The sequence below is a fragment of the Nicotiana sylvestris genome, chromosome 2 (genome assembly GCF_000393655.2).
Source record: "Nicotiana sylvestris chromosome 2, ASM39365v2, whole genome shotgun sequence".
Lineage (NCBI taxonomy): Eukaryota > Viridiplantae > Streptophyta > Magnoliopsida > Solanales > Solanaceae > Nicotiana > Nicotiana sylvestris.
The window spans coordinates 7,294,265-7,306,124 of NC_091058.1; the positions used below are offsets into that span (position 1 = coordinate 7,294,265).

The 11,860-nt window shown below is 35.8% G+C and overlaps 1 protein-coding gene across 1 annotated transcript; it reads left to right on the forward strand.

Annotated features, from left to right (window-relative positions):
- The first annotated feature begins 3,280 nt into the window (after positions 1-3,280).
- On the forward strand, positions 3,281-5,424 carry LOC104217010 (uncharacterized). The gene is made up of 5 exons (XM_070162818.1): positions 3,281-3,710; positions 3,773-4,218; positions 4,324-4,539; positions 4,726-4,803; positions 5,152-5,424. Exons 1-5 carry the CDS (start codon positions 3,281-3,283, stop codon positions 5,422-5,424), a joined length of 1,443 nt encoding a protein of 480 aa, XP_070018919.1.
- Positions 5,425-11,860: the final 6,436 nt, after the last annotated feature.

An 11,860-nucleotide genomic window follows, 5' to 3' on the forward strand; every position in this document is an offset into this window, starting at 1 on the left:
ATATACCTTAAATTCAGTCGTACCACGAGTCTCGGCAAGGGATCAACAATAAACTATACTATCCCGGCAAGGGAATTCAGCAGTGAAGTATATACGTCCCAGCAAGGGAGAATCAACTATAACCAATTTCAACTCAATCCCTACTCATCTCAGCTAACACCAATACTCAACCTTAATTAATTTCCACGTAAATAAACTAAAGCCTTGCTCAACATCGAGAATCACCAGTCAGAACATCCGTAAAATCATTCAAGAACATAACACATATCAATTTAAGACTCACGGTCATGCTCGATACCAACTTATAGATACTCGTCACCATGCCTATATGTCGTACTCAACAAGAAGCAATTAGCAAATAGGACACAACTCCTAATCCCTCAAGCTAAGGTTAGACCAAACACTTACCTCGATGCCACGAACACAATTCACGATTCAATTATAGCTTTACCCCTTGATTCCACCACCAATTCGCTTGTATCTAGTTGCAAATTACATCAATAAATGCTAAATAAATCGACCCCAATGCATGAAAATGAGTTTTTCCAAAGTTTTACCCAAAAAGTCAAAAATCGCCCCTGGGCCCACATGATCGAAACCCGAGGTTCGAACCAAAACCCAATTATCCATTCCCCCACGAACCCAAATATATAATTTGTTTTGAAATCGGACCTCAAATCGAGGTCCAATTTCTCAATTTTTGAAAAACCTAGGTTCTACCTAAAACACTCAATTTCCCCCATGAAAATCATTGATTTTGAGTTAAAATCATGTGAAAAGATGTTAATGATTGAAGAAAACGAGTTAGAAATCACTTACCTTTCTGGATACTAGACACGAAGGGCTATAACTTTCATTTTTAAATCTTCTCAAAATTCTTTGTAGATAAAAAGATATAGGCTTCTGAAGTAGGACTAGTGAAATGTTCCTCACCGCGGACCACACAGAATCTTGTGCGGCCGCAGAGCCCTCACCGCGGTCCGCACAAAATCCAGTGCGGCCGCACAAGCCCCTCCGCGACAGCATTCCTCTTTGTGCGGACCGCACTGGTCTGTTCAGAGGCCTTCCACCTCTCTGAACGTGCAACAGCTATGTTTTTAAGCCTACGACCTCCCGGAACTTACCCGAAACGCACCCGAGCCCTCGGAACTCCAAACCAAGTGTGCATACCAACTCAAAAACATCATATGGACCTACTCGTGCGATCACATCATCAAAATAACATGTAAAATCATGAATTAAACCTCAAAACTCAACATTTTCATCAAGAACTCTCAAAGTTTATAACTCTTCAACCGGAAGTCCAACTCACGTCAAATAAACTCCGTTTTTTTACCAAATTTCACAGTTATCTTTCAAATACTATAACAAGTTTGTACCGAGCTCCAGAACCAAAATACGGCCCCGATAACAATGGTTTTAATCATTAATTCTTTTCTTTATTTCTTAGATAATTCAGTAATATAATTTCTTTCAAAAATTGATTTCTAAGGCTTGCGACCTCGGAATTTATTTTCGGGCATACGCCCAAGTCCCATATTTTACTGCGGACCTCCCGGGATTGTCAGAACACGAATCCGGGTCCGTTTGCTCAAAATGTTGACCAAAGTCAACCATAATCAAATTTTTAATTCTAGAATTTCTATTTCTCTTATTTTCACATAGAAGGCTTTTCGGATATAGGTCCGGACCACACACGCAAATCAAGGTGGGGTAAAAGGGAGGTTTTTAGGCCTCGGAACACTGAATGCACTTGCAACACAAGTGATGGCCTTTTCGGTCATCACACGACTTTCTCTCCTTTTTTTTGTGGTGGTGGTGGGGGGGGGGGGGTCGGATCCATACGAACACATGTGGGTGCTCAACCACCCATGACCTTTGACCAGATTTAATAAATTTACATAGGTAATTATAAAAATATTTAGATAAATATTGAGTGAGCACTCACAACCAAATTCATTTTCTTTCTTCTTTCGGAATTTTTATCAACAAGCACCATGACTTTAAAATTTTGAATCCACAATCCTAGGGAGTTTTAAGTGTTGACTTAGCGAGAGGTTGATATTGGTTCATCTTCTTTTTGAACGAGAGAACTTAATAGTGACGTCCGTCCTTACATGATACTTGCACCAATAAATTAAGAATTGATAATAAGCCACCAGTTGAACGAGAGAATATAAGTTGCATACACTAGTAAAAAAAATCGTATTATCAAAGTAATTTAATTGGTAATAAGTAGTTGATTAATGATTAATTTATTTTTTAGGTCATTATATCAAGCTTGTTAAGATTAGTAAAATTATCATTTTAAGTTAACTAATCTGATGGTTGGTAATGGTGGGGAATAAATTAAATTGACATTATAAAAAAATTATATTTTATACGTTAAACTTATAAATATATGGAGACAACAAACTATTGGAGGTCTTGGACATTTTTCTAGATTAAGAAAACGTGGCTGTTTCAACTTAATTTATATATATTCCACATGTCAACGGAGACAGCAAACCATATATTCCACATGTCAACGGAGACAGCAAACCTTAAAATAATGCACCTCCCCCCGCATGCATACGTAATTCTCTAATATCATTGAGTTTCTATTTTTCTTTTCTTTTTTGGCTTGCCATATCAGAATATAGATAATTGTTCATCTATTTTCTTAGCATGTGGGGGTCAAAGTATACAAAATAAAACTAGGAGTGTGCAAGTTAGCAAAAGAAAAATTAGTTGATTATGTTAGTTAATTGATAGTTGTACATGTGTTGTCATTTAAGAAGTGGAGAAGGTGTATATACAGCCTTGTATGTAACGAGAAAACTCAGATTTTCAGAATACAATTTCATTCTCTTCTTCCTTCTCAATTCTCTCTCACAATCGAACATGGTATCAGAGCGGGCTTTAACTCCGATCTAGTTCCGGTGAGATTCAACTTTACGGCAGGAACACAAAGGTAAAATACAGAGTAAAGGAATACTGAAATTCTGAGCTCAATTTTCAAGGCGGCCATGGTAGAAAACGAAGTCAGCTCACTCGATAATAATCATCCGTTGTTTTTGCAAGCTTCAGATGCTCCTGGATTAGTCTTAATTCTACTCAAGCTCACAGACCCAGAAAATTACGCATTGTGGAGCAGGGCGATGAAATTGGCACTCCGGGGAAAAAGCAAGCTTGGATTTGTGGATGGATCGTGTGTAAAAAGTATGTATAAAGGTACGTTAGCAGAGCAATGGGGAAAATACAATGATCGTGGATTGGTAGCACTGTTTCAAATGAGTTGATGCCTAGTATTGTCTATGCATCAAATGCAAAGAAGGTATGGGCTGACTTCCAGGAAAGATTTGATAGGTCAAATTTAACAAGGATATATCATCTTTGGACTACTATTGCGACCTTGAGACAAGGAACAGACTCGGTCACTAGCTATTACTTGAAGATGAAGGACCTATGGGATGAACTGGATATCATAGCACCTTTGACTTCATGTGACTGTGAGGAGTCTAGGCCTTTAGTGGAACTTCTGAAAAATATTCATTTATTACAATTTCTCATAGAATTGAACGAGAGCTACGGTAACATTCGAAGTAATGTCTTAGCAAAAAAGCCTGTAATTACAGTGAATGAAGCCTATGATATAGTTACACAAGAAGAAAGTCAAAGGACTCTTGAAGTCACAGATACATTGAATGATCCTCTTACAATGTTTGCAGGTAAAGGTTATGAATTTAAACCTAAAAGGATAGGATTAATCTGTGATCACTGTGGTTACAAGTCCATTTAAAGGAAAACTGCTACAAGATAGTGGGATATCCACCAGATTTCAAAAGCAAGAAGAAAGGGCAAAACTCAGGAGGCAAAACTTATGTGAACAGTGCAACTAGTGAAGAGAAGCAGGTTCCAATGCTCCCCACACAAGGAAATTTCTTCACTAAGGAGCAATACAAACAGCTGGTAAATCTGTTGCAGAAGACTACCATAGATGAGTGCTTCACTAATACTACATGTATCTTTACTTTAATGTCAAATGCATGTGTTAGTGCTCAAGTTTGGATAGTGGATTCAGGTGCTACTTACCATGTGACACATTGTAAGGATGCCTTACATAACCTTAGAAAAGCAGATCATAGAGCAGATGGAGTACAATTGCCTACAGGCAGTAGAGCAGAAATTACACATACAGGAGATGCAATAATTTTAGGGAATAAAACTATTGAGGGAGTACTGTATGTGCCAGACTTCAAATTCAACCTATTGTCGGTGTCTAAGCTCACTAGGCAATTATGTTGCTCAGTTGGATTTTATCCTGATTTTTGTATATTTCAGGTTCTCTACAATGGCAAGGTGATGGGGATTGATATAGAGAATAATGGGTTGTACCTAATAAGAGAAAATTTGCCAACAACAACAATCAGTTTTTTGAAGGAATATGGAGAAACAACACTATGGCATCTGAGGCTTGGTCATGCATCAACCAAGGCAATGCAGCATATTTCAGAACTGAAGAATAAAATACAGACAGGAAGAGAAAACAACTGTGAAGTATGTCCCTTAGCAAGACAATGTCGATTACAATTTCCAACTAGTAGCACTAGATCAAGTAGTTATTTTTAACTCGTACACATGGATGTTTGGGGACCTCATAAGGTAGCTACATATGACAGAAAGCTTTATTTTGTCACAATAGTAGATGATTACAGCAGGTTTACTTGGGTATGCTTAATACAGTCGAAATGTGAAGTAGTTATTGTGATTAAAAACTTTCTTGCAATGATAAAGACTCAATTTGAAGTTGCTGTGAAGATTGTTAGATCAGATAATGGTACAAAGTTTTTCAACTCTCAATGTAATACTTTATTTGCTTCTCTAGGAATTATACACCAAAGTAATTGTCCATACGCCCCATAACAAAATGAGGTGGTTGAACGAAAGCATAGACATATACTGGAGGTTGCAAGAGCCTTGAAATTTCAAAGCTCAATTCCTAAGAGATTTTGGGGTGACTGTGTAAGAACAACAATATATTTGATAAATAAGCTGCCTACTAGTATCTTGCAAGAAAAATCACCTTATGAGTTATTGTTGGAAAAGCCAGCTAAAATAGATCACTTAAGGTTGTTTGGTTGCTTATGTTATGCAAGCAACTTACTAAAGGTGATAAGTTTACAGCGAGCTAAGAAGGTTGTTCTCATTGGATACTCAGAAACACAAAATGGTTATAGGTTGTATGATTTAGAGAATAGAAATATTTTTGTTAGCAGAGATATGATCTTTAGGGAGCAGAGTTTTCCTTTTGAAAGGGTTGCTAATTCAAATTGTACAGAGGATCTATTTGTTTCACAACCTCCAATACTGGAACCACAAGCTCCTATAATTACAACTCCATCTCAGAACATACAAGTGCCAATTAATGCAATGGCACCATAGAGGTGGAGACTGTTGATATGGAGTTGGTCACAAACCATGCAGAATGTAGTGATAATCATGAAACTTCAGATAATCTGGATTCAGCCACAGTTCACATAGTCCCATATGCACCATGAGATCCCAGCAGATGCTTCAGCAAATCAGAATCCCTATCCTATCATCTTGGAACCAGAAGTTGAGACAAGCATAGAAGAAGTAGGATTAGAAGATGTTCACTCACAACCACCATCTATAGTGGGACAGCCTAGGAAATCTAATCGACAAGGAAAGGGAAGACCTCATGTATGGCTTAAGGACTACATCACTGAGCCCAAGACACGAACAAATACTGTGTACTCTATCTCTAATGTCCTTTCATATGATCATCTATCCCCTGCCTACCAGTCATTCCTCAATACTTTTTCAGTTTTAACTGAACACAATCCTTCAAGGAGGCTGTAAATGATCCAAGGTGGATAGAAGCCATTGATCAAGAAATTAGGGCTCTTGAAGAAAACCATACTTGGGAAGTAGTTGACTTACCAGAAGGAAAGAAACATATTGGTTCTAAATGGGTGTTTAAGATCAAGTATAAGTCATCTAGTGAGATTGACAAGTTTAAGCCACGGTTGGTAGCTAAAGGATTCACATAAAAAGAAGGGCTAGACTATCATGAGACTTTTTCACCAGTTGCCAAAATGGTAACTGTGAGAACTGTCTTAAGCATAGCAGCCTCAAAGGGATGGAGCCTCTATCAAATGGATGTCAATAATACATTCCTCCAAGGGGACCTTTATAAAGAAGTTTACATGGTTTTGACAGGGGGAGAACAAAGTCTGAAGATTGTTGAAGTCACTCTATGGGATGAAACAGACTTCAAGACAATGGAATATTAAACTCACAGAGGCCTTAGTGGGAGCAGGGTATCAACAGAGTGCATATGATCAAACAAACATCACATGAATTTGTGATTATATTGGTGTATGTTGATGATCTCTTGATTAGAGGCAGTAATATCTCCTTAGTAGAAGAGGCAAACACACTTTGTATAATAGCTTTAAGGTCAAGGATTTGGGTGAGCTCAGATATTTTTTGGGGATTGAGGTGATGAGATCAGACCAGGGGATATTGTTGAACCAACGAAAATATGCACTGGAGTTAATCTCTTCCATAGGCTTGGTTGCTACTAAACCTGCATCTACCCCTATTGAGCTAAATCAGAAATTGACCACTACAGAATATGACAAGCATGTTGGGCACAATGGTGATGAGGAGTTGCAAGATGTGGGGAGCTATCAAAGACTAGTAGGCCAGTTACTCTATTTAACCATTACACGGCCTGATATTTGTTTTGCTGTGCAAGTTCTTAGCCAATTCATGCAGCATCCCAAACAATCACACTTAACTGCAACACTTCGAGTGGTTAGGTACATTAAGGGGTCACCTGGTCTTGGCATTTTCCTCAAGAAGGGTCCTATCACCCACCTTTCTGCCTTCTGTGATTCAGACTGGGCAGCTTGCCCAAACACACGAAGGTCGATCACTGGATATGCCGTTAAGCTTGGGGATTCCTTATTGTCGTGGAAGTCAAAGAAGCAGCAAATAGTGAGTCGTAGCTCAGCTGAAGCTGAATATAGAAGCCTTGCAGCAGTAACAACTGAAGTTACTTGGCTTGTTAAATTGCTGCAAGAATTGAGTATTGAGATACATCAGCCTGTTGATGTCTATTGTGATAGTAAAGTTGCACTTCAAATAGCAGCTAATCCCATTTTTCATGAAAGAACAAAGCACATTGAGCTAGATTGTCACTTTGTTCGAGAAAAAATCAAGTCTGGCTTGCTTGCTCCTCATCACATTTCGACCAAACTTCAGTTGGCTGATCTCTTGACAAAGGGACTTGGTGTTGCTCAACATTCCTTCCTTCTTTCTAAGCTTGGAGTGTTCGATGCTTTTCACCCTCCAGCTTGAGGGGGAGTCTTAGCATGTGGGAGTCAAAGTGTACAAAATAAAACTAGGAGTGTGCAAGTTAGCAAAAGGAAAATTAGTTGGTTATGTTAGGTAATTGACAGTTGTACATGTGATGTCATCTAAGTAATGGAGAAGCTGTATATACAGCCTTGTATGTAACGAAAAAACTCATATTTTCAGAATACAATTTCATTTTCTCTTCTTCCTTCTCAATTCTCTCTCACAATCAAACATATTTAATTATTCTTTTCTGCTTCCTTCCAGTGTGAAAAAAAGTGTTATTCACCCGTGGAAGTGAGTGAAGGAAGTTTAACTATATATTTACCGATACAAAACTATATTGGTATGGTGATAAAATGATTAAAAGGAAACAGTTATCCATCCATATTATTCATTAAAAAATGGGTTGGATAATGAACTTTTTAAAAATGGGTTAAATATGGATAGGAACCATATTATCCGCTTAGAAAATGGATAACTAATGGGTTTAAAATTTTACATTTGTAAAAGAGTCAAATTGGGAGTTTCTCAAGTTTGAAAAACTAGGAAATTCTCCCAATAGTAATCATTCAAGAAGCCACGGATAATACGGATATCCATATTATCCGCCGGTTAACTTATTTTTTACCCGTATTAAATATGGGTCGAGTCGGATATTTTTTTTTTTTTTTTGCGTTACCCGCTTTCGATCTATCATATCCTACCCGACTCGCCCGTTTTCACCGTGTATTGGTAAGAAGCAGCATTATTTTTTAGTAGGAAGTAAAACTACGTTAACACCTCAAACATTTGGTTGTTTCTGGTTAGCTTATAACCGTTTGAAAATGTGTTTTTGTAGAATATTCGTATTAGTTATTGTAAAATTTACTCTTTAAATATTTTCCTATCTTTAAAACACATTTGCAGTTATAATCCAAAAAATTAAATTAGTTTTTGAAGGTCAACAAAAAAGAAAGAAAGAAAATACTTGGTCAACGATCCGAACTTACTGGAAGAACCTCTATCCTTTTAAGAAAGGAGTCCGTGGCTTAATTAGATAATAACAATCATTTAAAAAGGAGGCCTTGAGAGGTAAACTCCAACTGCCTCACCGAGGGCGAAGGTACATATCCTAAGGGCGGTCAATTGATCATCATTCATCGAAAAATTATACTGAATGTATAAGAAAAATATCAAATTTTAATAGTATTTAATATATATTAAATATCGTTTATCGTAAATTTTTTATACTTATTTCAAATTTGAACATCCTAATGGCTTCGCCACTGGCGTCGCCCTTGGCTAACTAATCTTGGCATATAATGCATGTCCTAAAAACGGATTGTATAAAAATATTGGTATCCCACTGCTGGCAAATCAATTTACGTAAATGATCTTCTAATTAATTAAGAGCATTTATGTACTTAATACTTACGTGACTGATAATCTGAAAGTACATTGGGCAATCATAACTGAGAACCACACAATTTATGCGTTGGCTATTCATATTAGGTGAAGGATTCAGAAAATAAGCAAATCGAGTATAAAACATTAAAGATGTTTTAAGACTATAAATCATGATTTAAGACTTGTTTACTTACATTATTTTGGTTAAGTCATAAATAGAGATAAAAAAATCGAACACATTAATAAAAATGAACGTAAAAACACATATTTTATTTATTATTAATTAATACTAAACCATTGATTTTCCTCTTGGTTGCTGTCGTCATAATTATTATGATTTGAACCAAGTTTGCAGAAGAGTTGCACGCGACGAGACAGTATCGTCTTGCACCTACATTGCTGTTGCACCTACTGAATTTATTATACAATTAAAATTATGTGTTCAAATTTAATATTTTTAAGATTTTAACACGTTTTTATACAAATATTTATATTCTGTATCATAAATTTTGAGTTTAAATTAATCCATAACCAAAAGACTATGTTCGCCTCTGTTAATACATGGTGGTGGATTATATTGGATATGGATGATCATCATAAAAGGAAATATACCTTTTTTGCCCTATCAGAAAAAAAATGTCTGGGTCAGTGGATTGATCACGATATCTGCGGTAGGGCTGATTTACAGATTTTCATAATAGGACAAAGACATAAATAGATAGATGGGCACAACTCTATTATAGAATTAGTAGGAGAGCAAGAATTTTATTTAAGGAGTTAAAAATATAAAAAAGTAATTCAGAAAAAAATTTGGTAGAATTAACATATATATATATATATATATATATATATATATATTGGATAACAATTAAACTTATAATGTGGTTTTAAGGATATATAATTTCACCTAATACCAATTGATAAACGTAAAGATAAGTGATTAAAATTGATAATAATATAAAGCAAATCAGCGTTTGGATAGATCCCTCGAGCTAGTTATGCAAGAACAGTTAAAATGCAACGAGCTGATAAACAAGAGAATGTGAATTAAAAAGAAAATATTGTATTGCTTTAATCTAAGTGAATGTAAAGTGTTTACAAGATGATTAGGACCCCTTTTATATAGTAGAGGAATCCTATTTAAGATACAATTCTAAATATGGAAGTAAATCACGTGATTAACTAGATAACCACCATTGATTTGATCTGTTCCGTGATTTACACCATGATATCTGGTCAGTCACGGATATCCTACCTTTCCGTTATTACACTTTGCTCGAAGTACGTCACATTTGGTATTGGTCGTTGTTGGCCTCGATCTCGTCGGACTCGATGCCTCGTCTTCGTTCTCTAGTCTAATTCATTATGAGGCTATCCATTGATACAGTTCCCTTGTCTCGATCAAATAGCATAGTCGGATAGGCCAGATTTTAATCGTATACAATATAATTATCTAACGAACCCCTTTGAATGTGATGACGAAGAAGTAAATTAATTTTTTTTTGTTGAAGTCTCGAGTGATTTGAGCAGAGCATGGAGAACCATGGAAATTACATCATTAAATCACAGCCCAAATGCACTTTGTTGAGAACGACAAAAAAACATACAGCAGACACTCAGTAGTAGTGTGATTTATCTTATCATTCTCTGCAGTGAAAGTGTCTCGATCAAAACCCATAGGCCAACCGAACTGGAGCAAGTGGAACTTGTGTAGAGTTCAGGTCAAGGAAACAGACAAATTTTGTTGAATTAAAGACCTATTTGAATATATTAACAAATCAAATTGAAAGAAGACTTTTGACATTTAAACCATATGTATAGTTGTATACCACCGAAAATTAGTAGTGGCGAGAGTTTTACCCATACTTCTATCTTCACTCACCCTATAAAAGAATGAACTTTTATGTCAAATGTATCACAACTTTCAAAAAGAGATAAAAATCTTCTTCTTTTTGTGCAAATTAAAAAAATGTGTCACATAAAATAAAATAGAAGAATATCAAGCAACGACGTGGAGTTCCAGTATCTAAGGATGTAATTGACAATCAATCAACGACACCAAATCAAAACATCCACTATCCTATAGAGAACTGGACAAGTCACTCGCAAATGTGCCTATGTTGGGGATCTTTCCATTTCTGATGATCACTGACATAGTGAAAAGAGTATACAAATTCCATTACTACTTGTCCATTGGTTAAACCACAGTTCAATCAAAAATCATAGACGTTTTTTACCCCGAAATAAAAGCTAAGTTCTTTTCGATCATCATGACTAGAGCTTTAATTTGAACTACTTAATGGGGCTTCCCATGAAGTCTCATTCCATCTTTTCCAATTTAAGCAAGTTCAAAAATATCTTGGAATATATTATTAGATTAGTTAGGGGTCATTTGGTTTGAATACAGTTTATGCCGGGAGAAGTTATACTAATATAAGTTATGCTGGGATAAATTATGTTGGGATTAGTTATGATGGGATTGTTTTTTATCTATTGTTTGGTATGTTGTATTAAATATGACAATTGCATAATTTGTAAGAATGTATAAGTTATACCGGTGCTAATTACCCCACCCTCTATAAGGTATAAGTTATTCCGATGTTAATTTTAATCCTGGGATAACTTATACCTGGTTTGCTAACCAAACGAAGTATTAAGGTGGTATTAAATTTTTATACCAGCACTATACCTTCTTATACCTCATACCAAACGACCCCTTAGTGTTTGATGGGAGTATTGGAGAAGATGTTATTTTGTCCCTCATTGAAAAAAGAAAGAAAGGAAGAGGTGTTTAAAAACACTTCTTTGTCTTATATAGTTTGAATATTTTTAAGGGTGTTTTGGAAGGAATTAAGTAGCCCGGAATTAATATTTTAGTTACCTTTTTTGAATTTAAAAAGAAAGCTGTTAAAAAAATGTTTTCTGAAATTTAAAGACAAAACAAAATTAATAAAAAGGTGCCTATTATGAAGAGATGAGTCTAATAATTCCAACAGACTCTTAGAGGTATTATAAATATCCATATCATCTCCAAAACGAAATTATCTGAAATTTTCATCTCTTTCTCTTTTACTTATTTTCTACAACCCACAAATACTCTGTT

Coding starts and splice junctions, on each gene's coding strand:
- LOC104217010 (XM_070162818.1), top strand. CDS start 3,281: ATGCCTAGTATTGTCTATGCATCAAATGCAAAGAAGGTATGGGCTGAC. Junction 3,711..3,772: donor TCCTCTTACAATGTTTGCAG/GTAAAGGTTATG, acceptor TGTGGTTACAAG/TCCATTTAAAGGAAAACTGC. Junction 4,540..4,725: donor GAAGAGAAAACAACTGTGAA/GTATGTCCCTTA, acceptor TGCTTAATACAG/TCGAAATGTGAAGTAGTTAT.